General features: G+C 37.7%; 1 protein-coding gene across 1 annotated transcript; it reads right to left on the reverse strand.

The window, feature by feature from the left end:
- Positions 1-4,659: 4,659 nt before the first annotated feature.
- On the reverse strand, positions 4,660-6,662 carry hrh1 (histamine receptor H1). The gene has a single exon (XM_053484487.1). The coding sequence runs from the start codon at positions 6,574-6,576 to the stop codon at positions 4,981-4,983; it is 1,596 nt and encodes a 531-aa protein (XP_053340462.1). The 5' UTR covers positions 6,577-6,662; the 3' UTR covers positions 4,660-4,980.
- Positions 6,663-26,692: the final 20,030 nt, after the last annotated feature.

Raw genomic sequence — 26,692 nt, forward strand, 5'->3', positions numbered from 1 at the left:
TGCTAATTAGGCCAGAATGTGTGCATGCTTGTGCCCAGCGATGGATTGTCCAGGGTGTACCTTAAGCTAGTGCCCTGAGCACCCTGGGACAGTTCCTCCTGTGCTGTTAAGCACATAGGGTAATGAGTTCATATTTAGAGCACTCGAGGTTTTTAAGTGGGCTAGGTTGTTAGCCCGATGTCCAATCCTCCTCTTTACAAAGTCTAATACACATACATTTTTTATGTAACTGACATCATGTATTGCTCACTCTTTACTAATACAATTTACATTCTGTCAATCCTGTGTAAACCTGCCATCTGAAAGAATATCAGGTTGTCACATGATGAGGCTAATATTAACAAACATCTTTGTATTAAAAAAATCTTGGTATTTACCCCATCAAGGTCAAGATTTGGTAGTTATTAGGAATCTGCAGCATCGCTCATGGTCTCTGAAATCATAAATGTAAAACGAAAACATTATGTTTTAAAAACAAATAGCTGAATGTGGAGAAAAAAAATCAATCATATCTCTTGAAGCCTTGGTAACTGCCTTCATGGTAGTCATGGTATTCATTCCTAAATTGTTCAAAGCATATAATTATGTGCTTTTGCCCTGTGATGGGTTGCCACTGGAGCTGTAAGATTTGGTAAAAAAAAACAAAAAACAACCCATTATCATTGTTTTGACATATATTGCGGTTGCGAGTTAAACTGTTAGATAACTATTAAATGTACAATTTTGCATTCAAATTTATTTGTCTAGGCTAATAGCTAATAAAGGCACAAACAATCTTGTTAAGGAGACGTTTAACAATATTTTAAGTATGTAAAAACTTAGCAAGTACTAAAATTAATGATAAACTAGACATAATTCCCAATAATAATCTGGCTTTATTATATACTGTATATACAGTACTGTGCAAAAGTCTTGGGCACCATATTATATGCTGTACCAATTTTCTTATATATGTTTATCATGTCTGCATAATTATGTACAAAATAATTTAGTATTTCTATATATACCTTAAAAATGAATAAATAAATAACATTATAGGAGAATATATACATGGCTGTAAAGAAAATATATATATAGTACAAGACAGCGCAGTTTTCAGATGGAAACAAAAAACCTAATGTACACTCCTGGGACTTGCATAAAAATAGAAAGTAACAAGAAGAACTCATATTCTCCAGCAAGCTCAGGAAAACCTAACAGCTGTTTTCTTATAAAACTGCACAAATCTTTGTCTAAAACTTAAAGCAATGAGTTTTCACTCCAAGTATTGACTGTTTAATTTATTACTCTTTATTGCTCTTTATAGACGTTTCTTTTATGCAAAAATGTCTTCTTTTGCTTATGCTATATTTTTGTATGTGTCCAAAACTTTTGCACAGTACTATAAGTAAAATAGTTCTTAGGTTTTACTGAGCTTGCTGGAGAATGTGAGTTTTTCTGGTAACTTTGTCACCCTCACTACTGCGGGAGTATGGGGCGACAGGGTCACTTCTCAGGGCCACCTAATCCCTTAACGCCCAAAGTAAGAGCCGTGTTTAAGTCCCCAGGTGTAAGTCAGACTTGTTTCCGGTGGGTGTTGGCCTGTGTCAGGGCTGTGCTCTGTCACCAATCCTGTTTGTGATTTTCATGGACAGGTTTTCAAGGCACAGCCATGGAGGAATCCAGTTTAATGGGCTGAGGATTGAATTACTGCTTTTTGCAGATGATGTCGTCCTGATGTCATCATCAGTCTGTGACCTGCAGTGCTCGCTGGATCAATTTGCAGCCGAGTGTAAAACAGCGGGGGTGAGGATCAGCACCTTGGAATCTGTAGCCATGGTTCTCAGCAGGAAATCAATGAATTGTCTATTCCAGGTAGGGAGCGAGTCATTACCCCAAACGAAGGAATTTAAATATTTCGGGGTCTTGTTTACGAGTAATGGGACATTGGAGTGTGAAGTTGGCTGGAGAACCGGAGCAGCAGGGGCGGTATTGCAGTCACTTTACAGCACCATTGTGACGAGAAGAGATCTTCGTTCCTATAGTCATGAGCATTGGGTCCTGACGGTAAGGACAAGATAGCAGTTGGAATCAGATATGTTTATATTTACATGTAAATTTGGCATTTGGAGGACACCCTTATTCAGAGCAACTTACATTTTATCTTATTATACATCTGAGGAATTAAGGGTTAGGGGCCTTGCTCAGGGGCCCAACAGTGGTAACTTGGTGGACGGGGGTTTAACTCTGGGACCTTCTGAACTGTAGTCCAATGCCTTAACCACTCATCTACCCCTGAGCAGAGTTGGCTGGGGAAAGAGAGGTTTGGGGTAATCTGCTGGGACAGCTACCCCCATGACCCGATTTTGGATAAACGGTTGAGGATGGTTGATTGTACACCCCATACAGGTAATGATAATTGGTTGATAAACGAACAGAAAGTTAAATTGTTACCTTGAGCATAAAAGCCGTGAAAATACCATCAAAGTACAATGCAGATTAAAAAATAAATAAAATAAAGCGGTTACTGGAATTATTGAGCCAAAGATGAAAATTAATGTTTTAATGACATTTCCCAAATGTTTTAAATTATGACAATCCAGATAATAAGAATAATGAGTTGTTTTATGCAATGAAATTGCTATACCACAATTAATATTTAGCACTTGGTCCTTTATACTTTAAAACCTGCTGGATCCGGCTGGGCAAAAAGATCTGCTTCCTGAACATTATGAACAGAAGACAGATTCTTGACTCCTACTACTTTCTGCACCATTGTTTAAAAGTTATCTTTTGGGTTTGGGTCTGGATACGTTCCAGGTTATGGCTCCAGAAGCTGAATACCTGTATCACATAGCCAGTTTTTGACTTATTTTAGTTGTTTGGCACTCCTCTTCAGTCAGATAGATTTAAACTAATTAATGTTTTGTGCACGGGGAGAACAATAATACATGGCATATATTGTCTTAATACTTTTGGCACTCACTGTATGTATTAAATTGCATTTTAAAGTTTATAGAGGGTTTTATCCAAGGCAGTCTTCATACCAGCTGTTTTTGTACCGACATAAAATAAAGATAGTTCAGAATTCGTTCTAGGTTCAGTGATAATGTCCTCATGGAAATGGAAACAAATATATATATATATATATATATATATATATATATATATATATATATATATATACACAGTGGTGTGAAAAACTATTTGCCCCCTTCCTGATTTCTTATTCTTTTGCATGTTTGTCACACTTAAATGTTTCTGCTCATCAAAAACCGTAACTATTAGTCATAACTATTAGTCAAAGATAACATAATTGAACACAAAATGCAGTTTTTAAATGAAGGTTTACGTTATTAAGGGGGAAAAAAAACTCCAAATCTACATGGCCCTGTGTGAAAAAGTGATTGCCCCCCTTGTTAAAAAATAACTTAACTGTGGTTTATCACACCTGAGTTCAATTTCTGTAGTCACCCCCAGGCCTGATTACTGCGACACCTGTTTCAATCAAGAAATCACTTAAATAGGAGCTACCTGACACAGAGAAGTAGACCAAAAGCACCTCAAAAGCTAGACATCATGCCAAGATCCAAAGAAATTCAGGAACAAATAAAAAAACAAAAGTAATTGAGATCTATCAGTCTGGTAAAGGTTATAAAGCCATTTCTAAAGCTTTGGGACTCCAGCGAACCACAGCGAGAGCCATTATCCACAAATATGGCATGACCTTAAAAAGGCGGTTCATGCTAGGAAACCCTCAAATAAAGCTGAATTACAACAATTCTGCAAAGATGAGTGGGCCAAAATTCCTCCAGAGCGCTGTAAAAGACTCGTTGCAAGTTATCGCAAACGCTTGATTGCAGTTATTGCTGCTAAGGGTGGCCCAACCAGTTAGTAGGTTCAGGGGGCAATTACTTTTTCACACAGGGCCATGTAGGTTTGGATTTTTTTTTCTCCCTAAATAATAAAAAGCATCATTTAAAAACTGCATTTTGTGTTTACTTGTGTTATCTTTGACTAATAGTTAAATGTGTTTGATGATCAGAAACATTTTGTGTGACAAACATGCAAAAGAATAAGAAATCAGGAAGGGGGCAAATAGTTTTTCACACCACTGTATATAAAGTGAAGTATAGCGGCAAGAGTAATAATGCACTAGCAGTTGATATCAAATGCTTCTGGTAATAAACTACAAGCTTATTATTATGTTATTTACTTTACAGCATATTGTTTAGTTCCTATAGTTAAACTAGTTGTAAAGATATGTAGGTTGGACAGGCCATCAGGGCTTGGGATATAATGATGTTAGTTTTACTTCTGTATTGTATTTGTGGCTATTAGTTTAACACTCATTCTCTAGACTGCTTATCCTGTTCACAGTCGCAGGGAGCCTAGAGTCTATTCCAGGGGACTCAGGACACAAGGCGGGGTACATCCTCAAAGGGGTGCCAATTCATCACAGGACACACCTCTGCATGTCTTTGGACTGCAGGAGGAAAGCGGAGTACCTGGAGGAAAGCCACCAAGCACTGGGAGAACATGCAAACAGACCTGAGGTGGGAATCAAACCCCCGACACTCTGAGGTGCGAGGCCACAGTGCTAATCACTACGCCACCAGTTTAACACCTTACCTTAATTTACAAAACAAGAAGATACTGTACATGGATCTGTGGCAATCATAAACTGATCCATGTATACCATAAAAAGGCTACAAAAACACAGACACAGACGTACAAAGCATGGTACGTGAAAAAAACAAACCTTAGTACCACCAAAACTCACTGAGGGTTTATTATACATTTACCATCAGTATTAGTACTGATGCATTAATCTGATGCAGATTACAAGCGTACAACAACATAATATGAGCCAGTGAACAAAGCTGTTTAAAGTTTAGCACTCCTAAAAATACACAATTACAGTACGCACATAAATGCAACATAAGTACTATATATTTACATACACATTCAGTACACAGCTGCTACACATACAGACACAAATCACTGCTTGATACGAAAGAACTTTTTAAATACCCTTTTGAAATTCTCATTGCAAAGCGGATAAATAAAAGGGTTTAAGGTAGAGTTGATGTATCCCAACCATATAGTGAACATGTGAAGGTCATGATGGACACATGTGTTGCACAGCGCCATAACCATAAAAGTGATAAAATATGGGATCCAGCACACCATGAAAGCTCCAATGATAAAGCCTAACTGCCTCACCGCTTTCCGTTCCTTATGAACGCGCATGTTCTGGACACACTGCCTGGACTGTTCGCAGAACTTCTGCCATGTTTGTCTCAAAGTCATAGTGTTGCTACCGTCTATCATCGGACTATCGTCGTGCATCCATGACCCCTGCGATACAGGGGACTGTGCATTAGTATCATCGTTACAGAGGATAGTGATATGTTTGTGAACATCAGTGTTGGGGGTTATCTCACAAATATTAGCAACCGAATTGGGCACTAACACATTACAATCAGTAACGGAAACAAACATTTTGAGATCTGCATTCTCTTCATGTTGCAAAAAGCCTAAAGGTAAAGATGGATCCTTGGAAGGTGTTGCAGAATTGACTTCCTGGTCTACTGAGGAAACCTCATGGGGATCCCTTTCAGTTCTCTTTTTGGTTTTTGTAATCTTAAAAAATGAAGATTTCCTATATTTAGATTTTTTATCAGCCAGGGATTCGCCAATCTCCTCATTGGTGTCCCTCGAGGTGTACGCCTGCTCCAAAGTATACTGATCCAGCATGCCATCCTTTTGCGAGTAAGTGTGCAAAGCCAGATTCTCTTCCTCTGCCATTTTACAGAATGTTCTCTGATGTCTTAAGCTTTGCACGTTCATGTCTTCATCTGCGACCACCTTAGCGATTGTGACACTCTCCCACTGCTTGTAATGTTCTCGCACTGCTATGAAAATCTGTGAATAGAACCACAGCATCAGAAATGACGGGATGTAAAAGTTGAGAATGGCGGTCAGCACTTTAAACCATGTGACGAAGCGAAAGTCTGTGTCGCATTTGCTTTCTAGTTCAGGTTTCCGGTCGACGTTGGCAAACATCCTCCATCCCAAAATGGGAATAATCCACGTCATGGAGAGAAGCCAAGCAAAACAAATCATCAGGGTCGCTCGTCCCCGTGTTCGGTATTTCAGGTACCTTAATGGGTGTCTAACAGACTGATATCTGTCCAGGCAAAGGATAAACAAACTGAAAATGGAGGCCGTGCTTGCTACGTAATCCATTACCAGCCAGAACTGACATACCACGCGCCCAAGTTTCCATTCATCCTCCAGTAGATAGACAAGGTTTAGCGGCATCACTGTCGCCCCAACTATTAAATCCGCCAAAGAGAGGCTGACGATGTAAAGGTTCCCGACTGTATGTAAAGTACGTTCCTTCCTCACAGCGAATAGAACCAGAATGTTCATGACGATTGTCAGGAGGCACAACATGGCCAGAATTATGCCCAGCACTGCATTGTTCACATGATGGTGAAGGGAAAGTGATGCATTTAAATATGTGGTAAAATTAATGTTGGCATGGCCTTGTAAGATTTTACTCATGTGACTCCCCGTCTTAGTCTCCATTGGAGGGTTCTTGTATTGTCACCTGATGTCAAAGGTCTGGATAATGGAATTCACACATTGATTATTCTTCAAAGTGTCCATAAGTGAATTCCTAAAAAACAAAACAAAGTATAATATGTTAGCAGGAATAATAGAGTACTACCCACATAGGATACAAATACTTATTATTACAGGTATATTAGATCTTGTACACATGGTTCTTGGGCTTTACTCAAATTAAATAAATACAGATTTTCTCCAACCTATTCTTCAGGCTTATAAGCTTTCTGGATAGTTTTTAAAGAGTAATTAATTGTATCTGAATGGGCGTTGGTGGCTAAGTGGTAGGTGCAATGCGGATCTGGGCAGTGCCGGTCTCAAACACTGATAAAAGGGGAGGGTTGCGTCAGGAAGGGCATCCGGCATAAAAACAGTACCGGCTGTGTGCGTACCGGATGGATGGTCCTCTGTGGCGACCCCTCGATGGGTGCAACTGAAAGATTAACAAAAACATTTCATCGTATCTGTGTTACTGTCTGTTTGGTGGGGGGGGGGGGTTGTCACTGGATGTCCAGTTTCCTACAAAACATGCCAGGAGGTGTTTATGCTAATTTGCCCCGAGGTGTAAATGTGTGTACATGTCATGGTGTCCTGAGATGTACTGGTGTCCAATTCAACAAGCAAGTACCCGGCTTGCATTTTACATAACGTATTAGACTTTGCACATGAAATCAGACATGGGAGATAAGAAACTACAATCTAGACTAGAGAAACCCAGGTATTGAAAAGCAATAGGAAACAAAGTACAGGATAAAATTCTATAAAATCGCTCACAAATCAGAGTTACAGAAATATAGATGTTGATTTAGATGCCGAATGGGAGAGTCATGGGTGACAGTGGTGTGGAAACAACTCGTAGAGATGACATGAAGAAAGGAGGAACCAGGTTTAAAATGAACCCTTCCACTTCTGAGTGATGTTAAATAGTGGGATTATTAATCATCGTCCCTCCACAGGTAAACTCTAAACTCTAAATTTAAACTGTAGTACATTTGTTGAAAAGATGTTCAGTATAAGCATTACAGTCATACTGAACATCTGCAAGTGTATGATTGCAGTAGTGTTGTTATCTAGAGGTCTACAGTATCTGGGTGTGATTATCTATGAAGCAAAAGAGACTTGTGCATGACCTTGGAAGTACCAAGTAAAAAGACAAACACAGGGGATCATATACATTGGTCGACAAATAATATTGAGCAATACAATAATAAATATAGTTGCACCTGACGATGAGCGGGCCCAAGCCCCCTGCGCCATCGCCACTCGGGTGCACCAGAAAGACTGCGAGCACACTCAGCACATGTTTTTAAAGAGAACATACTAATACCATTATGCCAATTTTAGAAAAGGGGGAATTTTAAAAAGCACCAGATGATGGAAAATAGCATCACACTATGATGTCACGTAATGTGATGTCACACAATATACTGTAATGTAACACCGAAAGTTATTAACCACTCTTTGGCATAGGTTTTATGTGTTTAAAATATTAAAAATACCTCCTCACTGTTGCATCCTCAATGTATTGAGATCACAAAGGCCCGGTTTGGTGGCCATCATTAAACATGTGGACAAAATTGTTGGCACCCTTTCAAAATTGTGGATAAATAAGACTGTTTCAAGCATGTGATGGCACACTGAGCATGGACAACAGAAAGAGGAAAAGAGAACTGTGTAAGGACTTAAAAACCAAAATTGTGAAAAAATATCAACAATGTCTCAAATTTACACCTCGGGGCAAGTCCATCTCCAGAGATCTAGATTTGCCTTGTCCACAGTGTGGAACATTATCAAGAAATTAGCAAGCCAAAGGAACTGTAAGTAACTGCTAATCTCCCTGGGCGTGGACGGAAGAAAAACATTGATGAAAGGTTGCAACGCAGGATAGTCCGGATGATAAGCAGCCCCAAACAAGTTCCAAATAAATTCAAGCTGCCTGCAGGCTCAGGGAGCATCAGTGTCAGCGCGAGATATCCGTCGACATTGAAATGAAACGCTATGGCAGGAGACCCAGGAGGAGACCCAGGAGGACCTCACTGCTGACACAGAGACACAAAAAAGAAAGACTACAGTTTGCCAAAATGTACTTTAGTAAGCCAAAATCTTTCTGGGAAAATGTCTTGTGGACAGATGAGACCAAGATAGAGCTTCTTGGTAAAGCGCATCATTCTACTGTTTACCGAAAACGAATAAGGCCTACAAAGAAAGGAACATAGTACCTACTATGTACCAAATATGGTGGAAGTTTAAAGAGGTTTTGGGGTTGTTTTGCTGCGTCTGGGTGCCGTGACTGTGTGCAAGGCATCATGAAATCTGAGGATTACCAAAGGATTTTGGGTCGCACTGTAGGGCCCAGTGTCAGAAAGCTGTGTTTGTGTCCGAGATCTTGGTCATCCAGCACCCCAAATATACCTCAAAAAGCACCCAGAAATGGATGGCCACAAAGCGCTGGAGAGTTCTGAAGTAGCCAGCAATGAGTCCAGATCTAAATCCTATTGAACACCTGTGAAGAGATCTTAAAATTGCTGTTGGGGAAAGGCACCCTTCCAATATGAGAGACCTGGAGCAGTTTGCAAAGGAAGAGTGGTCCAAAATTCCGGGTGAGAGGTGTAAGAAGCTTACTGATGATTATAGAAAGCGACTGATTTCAGTTATTTTTTCCAAAGGGTGTGCAACCAAATATTAAGTTAAGGGGGGGCCAATAATTTTGTCCAGCTCAATTTTGGAGTGCCAACAATTTTGGCCATGACTGTAAATCCCCTAGGAGGAGTACATCAAAATCCACTGGGTGCGTTTTGCAAACACCCCAAAATTACTGACTTCCTGTTGAGTGGAGACCATGACATACAATGCGAAAGTTGTTCAGCTCAATGAGCTCTAAAAGTGTAGTGGGCTTGGTTGGCATATGTGCAAGTTTGTGACTGTGTGCAAGGCATCATGAAATCTGAGGATTACCAAAGGATTTTGGGTCGCACTGTAGGGCCCAGTGTCAGAAAGCTGTGTTTGTGTCCGAGATCTTGGTCATCCAGCACCCCAAATATACCTCAAAAAGCACCCAGAAATGGATGGCCACAAAGCGCTGGAGAGTTCTGAAGTGGCCAGCAATGAGTCCAGATCTAAATCCCATTGAACACCTGTGAAGAGATCTTAAAATTGCTGTTGGGGAAAGGCACCCTTCCAATATGAGAGACCTGGAGCAGTTTGCAAAGGAAGAGTGGTCCAAACACCCCAAAATTACTGACTTCCTGTTGAGTAGAGACCATGACATACAATGCGAAAGTTGTTCAGCTCAATGAGCTCTAAAAGTGTAGTGGGCTTGGTTGGCATATGTGCAAGTTTGTGCACATTATGACTAAGCTATTAAGCAAAAACTCTCAGGCATTCTAATAGCAGCGGATTCGGAAACTGTCTGCAGATTTTCATGACTTTTTGTGCATTTTACGACCCCCAAAATGCCTTGGATGCTGGGAAAAAAATCCTTAGAAGAACAAGAGGACTTGCATACAGTATGATGACTTAGGCCTGATGAGTGATTGGGCCCTGACTCACACACTATGACAACATGGGACTGATGTCATAGTGCTTGGGCCCTAATAATAATAATAATAAAAAGCAATTGGTGGTAGTTAAATGGTGGTGTAAATTGAGCCGGAGCATGAGTGATGAAAACCACGAAAAATAGAATACATTGTATGAAATTTGTGGCATATACAGTACTGTAGGAAATGCACACGACTTCTAAATATTATCTATAATATTCTTAACACAAGTTTAAATAGTAACTACCAAATGTATAGGGGAAAAAAGTAGTTGATGAATGAATACTGTTGAAATTGCATTCTTGGTAGTGAACCCTCATCATATACAGACTGAACAAGAGCGTAGTTGTGGTTGTGTGAATGAGCTGAGATGGAAATACTACAGGCATAATTGGCATGAGTCATCATGAAAGATCTAATGTCATGCATCAGGCTCAAAAGCAATGTGATTATATCGAGTTTACTCGCAATCACCCTTTGCCATAACAGGCACCTAGTGCAGAAATAAAAAGAGACAGATAGAGATCTTGCCTCGTTGCTAAGGAACAGTCTCTACAAACACTTCACTGTCCACTAAAATGTTGACAGTCACCTTAATTTCTACCTGCTGCCTCCTCTTACATTTCGCACCCTGCACTCGCATCGGGACGTGACCTTGTGGTTTATTTTGCCACGCTGTGGGTCTTTTAGTTGCGAGTTCCTTTGTATTTACGACCAAAGGAGATCAATGAATTTTCACACATCTTGCTTACACTTCGCAAAAATAAATTACATTTAGCACCCTTCATTTCTGTCTGGCACCCCCAGGTGTTGTGAAACATCTGGGAGTTTCAGTACTCTGCCTTATCACAGAGAGATTTTAAACGGAGCAACTAGTGAAACTGTGTTGTTAGTGTAACATAATATGCGCTTCCAACCGAATGTCCATTCCCGAATATCAAAGGAATGCACTTGTCCAAGTTTTTTTGTAAATATTTTGGAGTGGATCGTTCATCTGAAGCTCAGAGCTTAATCCCAATCTGCTTTGGCCTGCTGAAGAAAATGCTGACTCTGAACTGGGCGGTGGTTTGTTGAATGTGTAAAATGGCACTGCTGCAACTGAAAAATCATCTTGATGGGTTTTTGCAGCATATAGCAGACAGCATGGTGTAAAACTGAGATCTGTTAAAATAAGGGGTTTCTTTGACCCAGAAACAAAGATAAAAAACAAAGATCTTTCTGTTTCTCCAGAACATATTTATTTGAAAATTAAAACATTTTAAATTTCCGATCGTATTGATTTAATTGCTTCCGAATGGCGCGGTAGTAACAGGCTCACCCGTTCATTCAGAGATCTTGAGTTCGAACCCCGAGTGATGCTACCCTCTCGCAGCTGGGGGCCTGAGGAGAGCTGATTGGCCGAGCTGTCTCAAGTGTCAACTATACATGAGGGAGGCATCAATAGCGGCTCTAAGCCAATCACAAGGCAAGCAGAAGCAGATAGTCCTCTGAGTGTGTTACGCCACTCTCAGTGTGGTTGAACCAGCACATAACATGGAATGATGATCCTCACATCTGTCTTATTATTGTTTACAGCTTATGCATGCATAAAAAAAAGAAGCAGTCCTTGTTAGGATGTTTAGTAAAACTAAGCAGCTAATTTCCTCTTAAACCTGCACAAATTGTACCTGAGTCTATTTTACCCAAAGGCTCATCACGCCAAATATTGACTTACTTTCCTTAATTACTGTTTTAAGACTTTTAGTCTACCACTGCGCTTCAGTATGTTTACAGAGATGTCACCACTGACAATGTGCTTAGATGGATACAGAAATTTAAAAAAACTGGAAAACAGCATTGAAAACAAACCAAACAGTGGGAGACCATCAATTATGACAAAAGAGATTTTCAACAAGGATTCATGAATTGATGCATTGCTTGTGATGGAAACTATTATCAGTGTAACATAATTACGCTTCCAATCGAATAGATGTTGGGAGAATATTCTACTAAACTGTGCACTTTGAACCACGTATGTCATTTAATAAAAACATTATTTTGGCCCAGTTTTGAATTACATTTGCTACAGCCCTTGTAAATGTACAGCTCATATTGAAACCTTGGAAAAAACGCAGATGGTAAATTCTTATAGGCATTTTCATTTTACAGACATTTGGTGTGTTATGTTTCACAGATGGTGTTCCTTAATTGTCATTCACTCATTCATTATTCACTAAATGGACACCATGAACACTCATTCACACCAAGGGGTAATTTAGCACAAGCAATCAACATATCAGCATGTTTTGAGAGCTGAGAAAAAACTGGAGAACCCAGATGAAACCCTAGTTGGGGACTCAGACTTCGCACAGAAACTCCGCGCAGATAGAAACCTGACCACAGGATCTGGGAACGGGGAGCTGAAGCGTTGAAGTGCTTGAAACACTGTATGTAGCAAAAGGTGAGGAGGTGGTGGACAGCCCTGTAAATCCCATAAGTTTCTTTTAATATATCCAATTATTCTGCTTTTAAATAGCCTCAGCTACCTAACTGTCTGAACATTTTTACAATAAATAAATAAAACATGTTCAGGGTTTAAACCCAAATAGTGTACAATCGAAAGCTAGTGAATGTAGACATGTTTTTCAAATTCAAATTCAAATTCAAATTTTATTTGTCACATACACAGTCATACACAGTAGGATATGCGGTGAAATGCTTAGACAACTGCTAGTGACCTTAGAATATGAATAGGAAATAAATATGAAAATAAAAATAAAGGGTAAGTTTAACTAGGGAAGAATAAAATAAAAATATACAAATAAAAGTTAAAAATAAAATATCTGTACACAAAATACACAATATGGAAAATATATGGAAAATATATGAAAAAATGTAAAACAATAAGAGCAGCCGAATAAATGGTAATAAAAGAATGGTTATGTCCATGGTTGTGCAATCCACATATTAAAAGTGACTTGTGCAGTGCAAATATGCGTAAAGTGATTTGTGCTGGAGTGATTTAATGTGATTTGAATGTGGGTTTTAGCAGGCAGCTACTCTCCCCTCTTTCAGGGGCTACGTACCACCACTGCATCTTTTAGTGGTATGGAGTACCAGACCAGACCGGCCTATGGATACAAGTCATGAAAAAATAAATCATATCACCAGGTCAAAGGTTTCTATTTTGCTCTGTGAATGTGATGTACACATCTTAGCAAGTGAAATATTCATTTTTATAATTTCTTAAACTGAATATAAGATTATTCAGCTTATTTTTAGTCAAATTGTTAAAAAATTGCAAACAAGTAATGCCTTTATTTCATGTTTCATTTTTTTTTTTAAGAACTAAAGTCCTAAAAACTAGCAAAATTATCTGCCAGTAAAACATGACATTTTTTGCTTGTAATTTTAATAACGTTTTACTAGAAATAAGCTTTAAGAAAATATACCTGGGTTTGATTGGATTCATGAATATTTCACTTGCCAAGATGTCATCTTTTTATTTTATTTTAAGAAATTATGGATCATTTCTCACACTTTGCCTAACGTACACCAAGCTCTTTCATGACCTTTGAGAAGCTTTCGTAATATTCACACTGCCTTGTCAGAGTTTTATACTGTGTGAAGTAACCGAATAAGCAAAACTATGAGATACTAAACAATTAAACAAAGCGGTTGGGAATGTGTAATGATGTAGGTATGCAGTTTGTACAATGCTGAACTGGTCGGGCTATAAACATCTCTTGCTTGTTATTCTCAACACTCTAGTGCAAAGTGAAGAAACAAACTAAATTGACCTGATTGGCTTTATTAATATCTGTTCATATTAGGAGAAGACTGTGTACACTTATTCATGAATTGACTCGAGGGTTGTCAAGGAAGTATCATCAAGCCAAGAGTTTTTCTTGTACATAACACAAGTGGACTCCTTAGTTCTCCTTCTAGACATTTTACCAGTGGATGAGTTCTCACACCACTTGCTGTTCACACCACAACTTCTTAACAAGTCAGAGCCCAGCTGTTTAACACTGCATGGACAATCTTATTGTAATTGGTATTTTACACAATGCTGTGAACATTAACAGAGAATGAAAAAATCAGTGCTAAAATCAAATACAAGAAAAATACACTAATTATAATTATAATTTTGTTGCAAAACTATCAAAACCAACTCCATGCAACAGGCATACAGTACATGCGACCTTCAAGTAAATGTTCATGTTTATCAGCTGCTACCGTGAAGGGATTGCCACAGTGGACCATCTGATCTGAACTTGGCACGGATTTTCTGCCAGATGCCCTTCCTGATGCAACCCTCCCATGTAATCCAGGCTTGGGACCGGCAATGCATCCAGTGGCTGGGGTTTGGGCATTGTGTATGAATTTAACCCGGGCCTTCCGCATGGCAGGTGAAAACCTACCACTGAGCCACCAATGTCCCCAACTGTAATATACTGTATTATTCATTCTTAATATTATATTAATAATAAGTACATTTAGGTCATTGAGGTTATTACTGTTATTACTGTCGCCCTAAACTTAATGAAATAATAAGTATTCATATTTCTACCTAACCAAGAGTGTAGCTTTTAGTTGCGATCTCTACCCATGTAAGCGGTGTCCCCTTGTCAGGAAGAGACATAAATCAATTCAACATAAATAGACATTCACGCAGTTGCACTGCATAAAATATTTCACGATGTATAAAAGCACCAAATTGGTAATGTATCAATTTGTTCTTTCTTTTTTAAAAATAGATTTTTTTTCCCCTGCTTTTTAATCTTTGAATTTAAACAGCACTCACTGTTGTTTGCACCTGTAGTTACTGCTGCTTGGATGGACTGGATACTACCAAGTCTCATACAGGGGAGGAATGTTATCATTTGTTTGGCAATTATATTAAATAAAGAAAGTCATTCAATTTATTGTGTTTTATAACAGTTAGTAATTTGAATTCATCATTATGATAAGATATCTAGGGAGAGGCTTGTACTGGATGGTTTTGATTATCAGGGAGTTACAACCCACTATCCCCCTGTGCATTACACCTATGTACAGAACACTGCTTATTTACCTACTGACTGCGACTAAACTGAAAATGAATAACAGACTCCCCATACGCATGTTAGAGAGGGTCCATACCCAGTGCGGTTTGGTTGTGGGCTGCATTAGAGGAGTTAATTCTTTATAAAGTATTAAATCAATTTGCTGAACTAAATACAAACAAAAACAATAATAAGTAGAAAAATAAATAAAAAACACCACCACAATACCCAGCATGAATATTTGGTCAAAATATTGCTGTAACATTAATTTATCAATGTTACAAATGTTGAGACATTTTTGGTATTAAGTTATTTATTATTAAAGTCAAAATTAGGTTGATGAAAAGATATAAGAACAACTTTGACTAGATGATGATGGAATAACGTTCAATAACACAATATTAATAGCAAACCAATAACTGTGTCTGAGAGGGTTTGGGACTCTTGTCACCATGGTGATAGCACTGCATGCTAACCTCTGGACTACTCAGGAACAAGCCGCCAATGTAAATGCCATTTACATAATCACATTATGTACACAGGACATAATGAACCCCTGTGGAATGTCTGCGATCTCTTCTCTGAAACCGCTGGTGATGCAGTTAGGACACTGTGCAAACACCACATTACAGTACAGTAATTTAGATTTACAGGTTACATTACAACTCTAAGCAATGCATAAAATGAGATATATGCTGTTGCATCTGTCCCAATCACAGACCGGCATTCCAAACTATGTTAAAAATCTAAGGCAGTGAGTCTCAAAGTGTGGGGCGGCCCCACTAGTGGGGAATACAGACATGACAGGTGGGGCGCAATGAACGGGAGGGAATTAGTGGAATTTATCATTTTACATTTAATTTATGCTTTTCTTTATTGACAATAAAGATCGGACACTCGAAACTAAACAATCACACACGAATTAATGGATCATTAATACAAGTAAATTAAAATAACATCAGAGAAAAAGTGAAACCATAGTTCAACAATAAGGGTTTAACGTTGGCATGTTAATTGCAGAGAACCAATATATAAGGAAACATTCGGTATTATATATGCAATTTCATTTATTTCAATGTGTATGCTGATGTTTCTGTATTTTTGTTAAAAATTAATATTTTATCAGGCAGTACTAGTCCGGCATTTCTAGTTTCCAGTGTGGTAACAAAGTTGCTTTTTGATCCTTTAGAAGGGAAGATCAATATCGTTCTACGCTTTTTGTTGGTGTGCTGCATTTTGCAATGATCCCTGAATCATCCGTTGCGCCGTAAAGAATAATGGTGTTTATGCTTTTAAACATGTATAATTTAAGGCTGATGTAGCTTAAACACAATGTAGAGAGGAAATATATGTGGGTATCTTATTTGCGGGTTTATTTACGCAGCTATTGAATTCGGAGATGCGAATATAAAGCTAACTTTAACGCGGACACAAACCAGTGTTATGCGCTAAAAGGCCCCCTGCCATGGAATGCCCCCCTACATAATCTTTATCAAATATTATATTAGGACAGTCAAAGGTTTATTATTATTAAATATATTATTACTATTATAATTAACCCTAGACACGTGACAGCCGTCGAGACGATTAATACAAATCCCCCAAAATGATTATTTTATGGCACATTTATTTTGCAGGGGTTTTACAAATAACAAATTATTTATCACAAATTACACTAAATAAATATTGTTTGTGGTGAAAAATTACAGGAAACGATTTTTATTATAAAATAAGCAATATAAAAATATACATGTTGTATATGAAAAAATATATAATTTATATATTTTTCCCCCTATACAATTTTTTTTTATATTGCTTATTTTATAATTAAATTCATTTGTTATAATTTGTCATTTGTAAACCATAAACTATGAATTTAGGTGGGCAAATCCGTGGCCTAGGTCGGGGGCATTTTAGACCATAACACAGTAGCGTACTGTATGTAGTGAGCATAATAACATCAATGGATACATTTGTTACATGGACCACAAAAAAGCAGGTGATTCAGCATCATCAGCCTAATCAACCAAAAAGCCAGCCGAAAGGAAAACATAATGAAGCCTATGTTGCTCTTGGATTCATGGTGGGGATGGTGAGGGCAGAGGAGAGACCCGTGTGTGTTTTGTGTCTTAAACCACTGGCAGCAGACAGCATGAGACCCAACAAAGTAGGAAGACACTAAGAGACAACACACCCCCGTCACGTTAATAAGCCACTCGACTTCTTTGAAAGAAAGCTCTAGATAAGTGACAAAGTAAGCCTGTTCTAACAATAGCACATGTGTTTTATCTGTTTTGAACTTGGTGTTATTTAATTGTATTGGTTTAGAAATTGATATTTCAATAAATATTACACTTGGCCGTTTTCGTTATCATTTTGTTGACAAGTGGGGCTTGAAAATTCGCCCACCCCCTTAAGTGGGGAATGACAGAAAATGTTTGAGAATCACTGATCTAAAGGAACGTGGATGTGGTAGGACATTGTGCGAATGGATGTTGAGTTTAAATGCTCCGAATTCATGGTTAAAATTTTATTGTTTTGAAGTTATATTTGGAACGTTGTGTTTGGGTCATTGATTTAAACGCCATCTCATAGTTTTATTTAAGTCATTCTAACTTTGGGTTGTGTCATTGCAACTGTGTTGTAAATATATTACAACTGTCATCCAATGGTGGGGTTCCTGCTGGGAATATTATATAATATAATATTAAAATAATATATTTTAGCCAAATCAACCGACATGAAAAAATCTTTTTCACACATGAATTGGTCACCGCAATGGTGTACTATAATTAAAGATAAAGGTGTTGCATGATAAGGATTTTTTTTTTTATTGTCATTTTTTATTTGCTGTATTCCTAAACTTGTGCAATATGTAAGAATAATCAAAGAGAGTATAATAGTCCAAGACCTCTTCATTAAAATGTGTCTTGTTACAATGTGATTCCAGGTAGCATTTCAAAAATATCAGGGCAAAAAAAATTATTAATATTATTAATTTGTCCACTGAATAAATAAGACAAAACCATTTGTAACATGTCTGGGTGAAAACACACCAATAAAGAAGCACAAGCACATAAAATTACACTCACTCACTCACTCTCTCATCATCTATACCGCTTTATCCTGTATACAGGGTCGTGGGGGCCTGGAGCCTATCCCAGGTGACGTAGGGCACAAGGTAGGGTACACCCTGGATGGGGTGCCAATTATTGCAGAAACACACACATTCACATGATCCTTCACAAACTACCGGCAATTTAGTAATGCTGATTAGCCTAACCTACATGTCTTTGAGGAAAGAGAAAACTCACCAAGCACATGGAGAACAAACAAACTTCATGCACACAGACCCCAAGGCGGGAGCTTAACCCTTGACCCTGAAAGAGCAAAGCCACATTGCTAACCGCCAGGCCAAGCCACTGTAAAATCATAATCAATCTTGAAAGCAGACTAACATTATGTTCAGGGTTAAAATATAACTAATTGTATGACAGTGTAATCATTTTTAATGTTCTTTCTCGATGATCACGTGTATCGAATTTCAGTTTTCAGTCCAAAGTTGGCTGCCATTATCCTACATCTATTTAATGACTATTACGCAACTGAATAAATGAGATCATGTGCATCCTTAAATTGTTCATGTCTTTCTTTTCATGAACCAACAAGTCCCCATGGTCCTGTTATTTACAGCATAATGAAGTCTGACACAGTGATTGATGAAGTTGTCTTCACTGAAGAGGTCAGATCACTGTAATAACATTCGGCGGCTGGGGTTTGCTTCTCTTTTTTCTTCATATTTAATGACCAGCTGTTGAGGATTATGCTATTCTCTGTGTGCCACCATATATCAGTTAAAAAAGGGATAAAAATAAGTACAAGAAAGCCTGCAGTGGTTTTCTGATCATTTAATCATATTTGGACCACTATGCCTTCTCACATCCAGGATAGTCACTAACTGTCTAAATTCTTTTAAAGTATATCTGAATATAATGTACAGGGTAGAGTAATATTTAAAAAATAAGTAATTTGTTTATTTTAATAACCAGTTTGTTCTGGTCTATCCTGAGACTATCCCAGGAACACTGGGCATGAGGTTTAGACACCTGTCCATTGCAAGCTTATGCACGAACACACTCATTCACACCTGGGGACAATTTGGCCAATGCAATCCACCTACTGGCATTTTTGTGGTAGGTGAGGGAAAATCTTCATGGTTACAGGAAGAACATGCATAGAAACCTGGTAGACATCTGGATCACACAGCTTTGAGGCAGCAGCGAAATGAGAACTAATTAAATATCATAAGGCACTAAGAATTTTATAGTGAAATAATAATTCATTAAAATATTTAATACGAGCAAAAAAAGACAACACTGATGCAAAAATGTCATTATTTACTTGTCTGGTATGAAATAAGTCTGTGTACCTTCATTCCTCTAAATGAAATTTGCTCCAACGTATGTCAGTTTAAATATAGCAAAGGTGACTGAGTGCATCAGTTGTTAAGTGGGCTCATTATTAGAGAATGCTGCCTAAAATCATCTGTCAGACTTTTCCACCTACCTAAATCTCTGACTTTAGATAAAATATGGAAAAAGTCTGAAAAAAAAAAACAATCATTTGAACAATATGACTGCATTTTTGCAGTTTTCAGATTTTTTTTTCCAAAATAAAACAATAATTACTACAAACTGAAAGATAATATTTCGCTCAAAAATCATAATTGAGAATGAGATGGAGCAAACAGAACCAGATATAGCAAATGCAAAGACTTTCCAATCACAGTGTATTTATCTAATTTCTATGTATCTATACAAAGCGCTCATGCATCTCATGAATATTGTAGCTTTATTTTCTTTCAAATTTTCTAGCTTAATTTTCTTTCAAAAGTGTAACCTGAATCATGGGCTCAATATTCAGCAAAACCTGTGCTCGTTATTAGCAGGCTTAAGAGACAAATAAGAAATGTTAATGTGGAAGTGAAGCAAAAGGTTAAACTACTGTATCTCACATATTTTAAAGAATATAACATGTTGCTTACTACATGCAAATCATATAATATCCTATAAACAAAAAGACGTCTCTTGGGGGTTAGGCAACACATACCCTTAGAAAATTAATGCTGGAGTAACTGCAATGACAGTAACAAAGTGCAAGTATCATTTTTATAACATTTCAATATTCTCAAAAGATATATTAAGCTCATTAAGTTAGCTCATGACAGCTGCTGTTTTGCACAGCTGTTAGTTTACCTTTACTAACAGAAAGAAGAAACATAGTTGGCTTTTCAGAACACAATGACATTCGCTATGTAATGCTGCAGGTCTGTGTATTGGACAACACTGAAAATAATTTGATGAAAATTATTTGCCAGAATAAGCAAAAGTCCAATACTGGTCCAATAACTATACACGCTGTTGGTATACATTTTACCAGGATTGATTAAAAATGCTACCTGTATTTCTGCATACTTCATACTTTTCTTGTTCTGTACAGTATATCTGTATCTCTTTGTTTTCCACTTTCTCTATTTGCAGTTTCACCTATTTCTCAATCCATATACCTTTACAATTTGACATATTTGTAATAAATTTCACTTCATGCATCCATCTTTATCCAGCCATTTTTTTTCATCTTGTCTAGGTTTATCATGGAATGCTCTATAGTATCTGTATCTGTTTAGTGCCCCAAACATGGAATTTGGTTTCTCTATTTGGATTCTTAATTGGTTGTAATTTGAGACATCTGCGGGACTGTTTATTCGAGCAGTTATCATTTTGCTTGTATTTGTCTGTGACATTTTTTAAAGATATTTAGCTTTCCAAAATAAATTAACCAGTAGTTTAATTTAATCCACTGTGACCTAATTTAAACCACTGAGTCTGTAATCATTCCATGATCAAAAACTTGTTTGAGTAAAACAATTGATGATCAAGGTATTAATGCTAGGTATAATAACAAGGTATAATGCATCTTGCGCTCGTGTTTTCTGAAAATAAATCCTACCACCATTACATACCGTACATCAACTAGTGTTATACAAATGAGCACACATTACCGAATATGTTAACGTAAAGTAACAAACAAAATACAGCTGTAAAAGTAGGAGTACATCTCTGACTTGCAGATAAAGAGACTGAGAGAAAGAGAGTCTGGGAATAAATGGGAAGAGACTCTGTTCAACACTCTTACATCTGTGCCTGTTAGATTTTGAATTATTGATCTTAACCTTTTCTTTCTAAACCTTAATTTTCAAGGGACATTGTGACATTGCTCTCAGAACGCTTTTTCTTTGAAAAGGAAAAGCCATTCCGCCCCTGCAATAACTCCATCAACACCTCCATCGCAACTAAAATTCATCAGACATGGCGCTCATGTTACTTATCCCTTCAAAGACAAGCATTTATATCCTTTTTTTTGCCAGCTTATACCTTAATAAAGATTTTTTATTACTCTGGTACATTCAAACCTGTGAGTTGTGACAGAATATTTCAGTCAGTTATGAACCAAGCGAGCATGAAATAGTTGAAGAAAGTCACAACAAGGGGCACTTCCTGCCACTCCAGCTGGAAGTACAAACAGTCCATCAGACTCTAAGGACCGTCGCCGAGACGCTCTTGGCAATCACTGCTCAAATCCAAAATCTTCACCATCTTCCTCTGAGTAACGTTGGAGATGAGAACCTTGTCTGCCTTCCCCACAACCTTACAATGGTAATTCTTGAACATAACTCATTTTATTCTCAATGTTCTCTGGCACTGGAACTTCAAAGTTTAACTTTTTCCACAGAACGCTTTAAGGTTTCTTATGTCAACACTCTTTTCCCAGGAAATGAAAAGGCTTTTGATATGTCTCTCTAAGGCAGGGAGGATTCATAGCCTGCGACAAGTCTCTTGTTTGGTTTCTGACTATTCTATTGAATTTCAAACCCTGGCAGCCTAAAGTGAATGGCTTTTTACAATACTTTCCTGAATGGACTGTCAGAACCAGTCAGGGTTGAGCTCGTTAGATTCGGAGGAACATGTGGACACCCGCCTTTAAAGTAGACTTAAGGGAAAGTCACTCTCACCTAGACCAGCCAGACCTCTCATACCCCTGCAACCTCCAAAGAGCTTCACAGAACCCATGCAAGTATAGTGAACCCGATTTAACCCAGAGGAACGCTAGAATGTTGCAGAGACAAGAAGGCCTGCTTTTCTCGTGTGGACTACTAAGTTGAAATTTCACTTTTACCAAAGAAATTCCACCTCTTTACCAAACTGGATCTCTGCAATGGTCTGGATCAGGGAGGGTGATGAGTGGAATATGGTTTTTAACCCACCCATGAATATCTCATTGTTCCTTTTAGCCTAACCAATGCGCCTGCGGTCTTCCAGGTATGGGTCAACAATGTCTTGAAAATTTTCTTTCAATTTCTTTGTGTTTGTCTAATTGTATTATATCCTGATTTATTTTCTCCCCTTTGAAGTAACACAGGCATCACCTTAAACAAGTTCCCTGGAGGCTACTCGAAAATAAGTTCTTTGTCAAGGCTGAAAATTTTAAGTTCCACCAACAGACTATAATTTTTGGGTTGTTTCATAATTTTACCATCCCAGATTCAAATGGATGCTATTAAAGTCCAGACAACGTCTGACCTGCCCACTCCTTCCTTCACATGTCCATTAGAAATTATGGTTTCATTGCAGCTCCTCTCCCTAATTTCACATCAACTAAAGTTCCTTTTCACTGGAACAATCTTCCTATTTTATCTTATATTATTATTTTAAGTCTCAAACAGTCATATAAGCATTTTACTGCATATCATACTGTGTATGATTGTGTACATGACAAATAAAATGTGGGTTTGATTTAAATTAAAATTTTGAATTTGAGAAAGCAGGCAGATAAAGCTTTTTCAGCTCTCAAGCAGCAGTTCATTATGGCCCTCATCCTCACAATATCTGATCCCTCTCTCCAGTTTGTGATCGAGGTGGTTGCCTCCAAGACCAGTGTAGAAACTGTTCTGTCCCAGAGATCATATACATTCCCAGAGCTCTTATTCAGTCCAGGCAGTAAGGATGGCAAAACCAGATGCACTTTCCTGCATGTTCTACCTTGTTTAGGAGTCCAACACTGTAGAGACTGTTCTCCCTCCAAGATGCCTGGTGGCTCCTTGTTCTTCACAGGATCCAACTTCCTGGAGCGAGAAATTACCATGGATTTATTACAATTCCTTACCACATGTTTCTCACTGTCTTAGTACTGTCTGCTTTACCAACCTTCCCTGTTCCCAGCCCACTAAAAGCAGATTGCGACTACTTCTACGCAAGTGGTTGTTCTTCGTTGTCAAAGGACTTGCGTGAGGGCAGACGTCTACAATATTTGGTTGATTGGGAGAGATATCACCAGAAAAAAGGATGGTTTCCTGCCAGTTTAATCCTCCCAAACTCATTATTAAAGTTTTTAACATGCTTCTGCTCTCTGGACTTAGTGATTTGAATATTTTTTAAAGATCTTGCCTGGCCATTTGACATTTAATAAGTAGCACTTCTGGATTCAGTTTTTTTTTTTGCCTGGTTCTCTGACTTTTGAATAAAAAGTCTTTGATTATTTTTACGGAATCTTTTGCCTTGTGTTTTTAAAGCAAGTGCTTTTTGATTAGCTTCTGAAAATCTGGACAAAGAGACTAAAGAAGATAAAGTACTGGAATGAATTGTTTTCAGCCCATTTCTGATTTTTGGTCAGAGACTTTGTTCAATACTCTCAGATCTGTGCCTAGCGGATTTAGACTTATTGATCTTAACCTTTTCTTTCTGAACTGTAATTTTCAAGGGACATTGTTTTATACTCTTGGAGTGCTCTACCAGACTCTTTTAAAGAAAAGCCGCTCTGCACCTGCAAGAACTCCGTCTCAACTAATATTCACCAGACGCGGTGCTCACGCTGTTTATCCCTGCAATAACAAGCATTCGTAGTCGTTGCTTCACAGGCTTATGGTACTTCAATAAAGATTAAAGAATTTTTATTACAACTGTGTGCTCACTTGTGGGTCGTCTGGTAGGTTCAATCCTGTGAGTCGTGACCGTGTTCCTAGGATTTGTTATCCGCAGTTGCATGAGAGCACACACAAAATATTAAAAATATAGCAACATGATGGGTATAAGGAATTTTAAACAATTGAAATTAATTGCCATTTTTCTTATAAATTATTTAAAATGGACAGGAAATCTACAGATCATTGACTATAATTGATGATCGCCCCATATGAACTACATACGTTTTGGAGCACTGCGCATTATTTTAATAATCACATTTTTGTGTCATATCCTAATAGCTTGCTCATTGAAAGTAAAAACCTTCTGCAGGTGCAATTTTTTTCATCTTTCTCAAATATTTGCACAGAGAATATACCTGACAAAAAAAGAATAGTGCACCTGTAATTTGTATTTGTTAATATCACATTATATGGTCATTGTCATGTCATCGTTTGTACTACAGTAGTTTCCAGACATACATTGGTTTGCTTAGAAAAATCTGTGATTTATATCCACAGGTTCTGCTTGTCAATGGGCCTGGTGGGAAACTGGTTCAAGTCCCAAGCCATAACAGGGCTACAGAGGGCTGGCAAATCTATTTATTAATTATAAGATAATGATGGCGAATGCTAGTCAGAGAAGCCCCCTGCAAAATTTTCTAAAATCGCCTCTGGCAATCAGTGTGGAACAAAATTTAGCTTTACAAAGTAACAATCTGTTAAAAAAAAAAAAAAAAAAAAAAGACTGTGTATAGGTCAGAACCAGTCAGTGCATCACTATCTGTGAGGTAACTTTTTTTTGTTGCCAGAAACACAGGTGCAGTTCTATGCTGGATTCATAAACCAATTTAACCCCATTGGCAGTACTGTGGTTCTCATTTGCTGATTCAGAAGTAAGAGTTTTTATGATCAAAGACACATTTAAAGTTTTGCATTGCTACTTATCTTCCTGTTATGAACTTTCAAGTGAAATGATGTGATTGACTGAAAAAAGAGAAAATAAAGAACCACAAATTCACAATTTTAGAAACAGATGAAGTCAGAAAACATACAAAATTCAATCCAATACTTCAAACATCAGACAGATAATAATATAAGGTTTCTGTCGGTGAATCTATTTATTAACCTACAAATCCAACAAAACTGATTTTAGATCATTTGCTGCACAGCATACTTCCTAACAGGATAAACTGTCTCTAGAAATAGATTGCTGTAGCTTATTGTACTTCTGTTTAGGAATGCTCTTATGATTCATTGGCTCGGAGAAATGATGCTTCTCTGAGTTTCTATTAAAAATTGTATTCACTCCAAAAACTTCTAGAAATATTCCATGTCTATCAAAATGTCATGACATTTATATTTATTAATCTACAATTTTTTTTATCTGAAGTGAGACAGGATCCAATACAAGCATATTAGGCGAACTTAGGATTTGACCGTAACCCTCTCATCAGATGTGCAGAACCTTATCAGCTATAAGCATATGTTGTCCTTTCAGTCAGTGACTCTTAACATAATAACAATACTACTACTACTAATAATAATAATCATCATCATCTATTAACAGAAAAAAACTATATATATTGAGAGAGAGGAATAGAGATAGAGAGATGCGTATGTATTTATGTATGCACATTTCTTAATTTAAAATCTAAAACATAAATTTTAAACCAAATAAATACGTAATGTATATTTAGTTAAAAAACAAAGAATACGTGTGGCCAGATGTTCGTTTCTTTTTCTATTTGATTTGGTGCAGATGATTCTAAATCTGCCTGAGGGAAGAATCAGACAGTTGCCAGGTTTAGGTTTATGTAAGATCTCATCCTCATCCAGCTATGGGGAGCCGATGTTTCTCTCTGCTTTCAATCCTTTCCTGTCTGCTGTGGCACAACGTGGGTATTAGGTTGTTCTGCAGTATGTCAGAATAGCCTTTACTGTACAGCAGGAGAAGATAATTATTAGGTCTCTGCTTAAGATTCTTTAAAAGAAAAGACACTGTTGGGCCTTTCTTCTTTTTTTTACCAGGTGTTAAATCCTCCATCACATGAACTTGAAGCTGGTCACTGTTTCCATCATTACAGAGTCCTGTGTGGTTTGTTTTGATGTTTTTTTTCTTCCCCAAAGCCTGTTATGATTTCGTTTGTTTTCTTTGTGTTAAGGTTCAGGTCATTTCCTTTGCACCACACAGTGTCTGTATTTCCCCTCTGTAAGAAATTTTGCCATAGTTTGATATTAATCCCATTACGGTTGTGTTGTCTGCAAATTTGTTTAGGGTGTTCGTGCTGTGGGTGGCAGTCCACTTACTTGTGTACAGAGAAGACTGGAAAGGGTTGAGGATGCAGCCTTGGGGGACACCGGTGATGGTGGAGGAAATGTCCTCCCAAACCACAGAGAGATCTTTAGACACAGTGTCTTCAGTTTCCTGACTAGAGTGCTTGGGTTTATTGCATTAAAAGCCTAACCAAAGTCCACAAACAGCGTCCTGACGT

Source organism: Clarias gariepinus, chromosome 23 (assembly GCF_024256425.1).
Source record: "Clarias gariepinus isolate MV-2021 ecotype Netherlands chromosome 23, CGAR_prim_01v2, whole genome shotgun sequence".
Classification (NCBI taxonomy): domain Eukaryota; kingdom Metazoa; phylum Chordata; class Actinopteri; order Siluriformes; family Clariidae; genus Clarias; species Clarias gariepinus.

Excerpts from the sequence above, each read along its gene's own strand:
- hrh1 (XM_053484487.1), bottom strand. The coding sequence starts at position 6,576 with ATGGAGACTAAGACGGGGAGTCACATGAGTAAAATCTTACAAGGCCAT.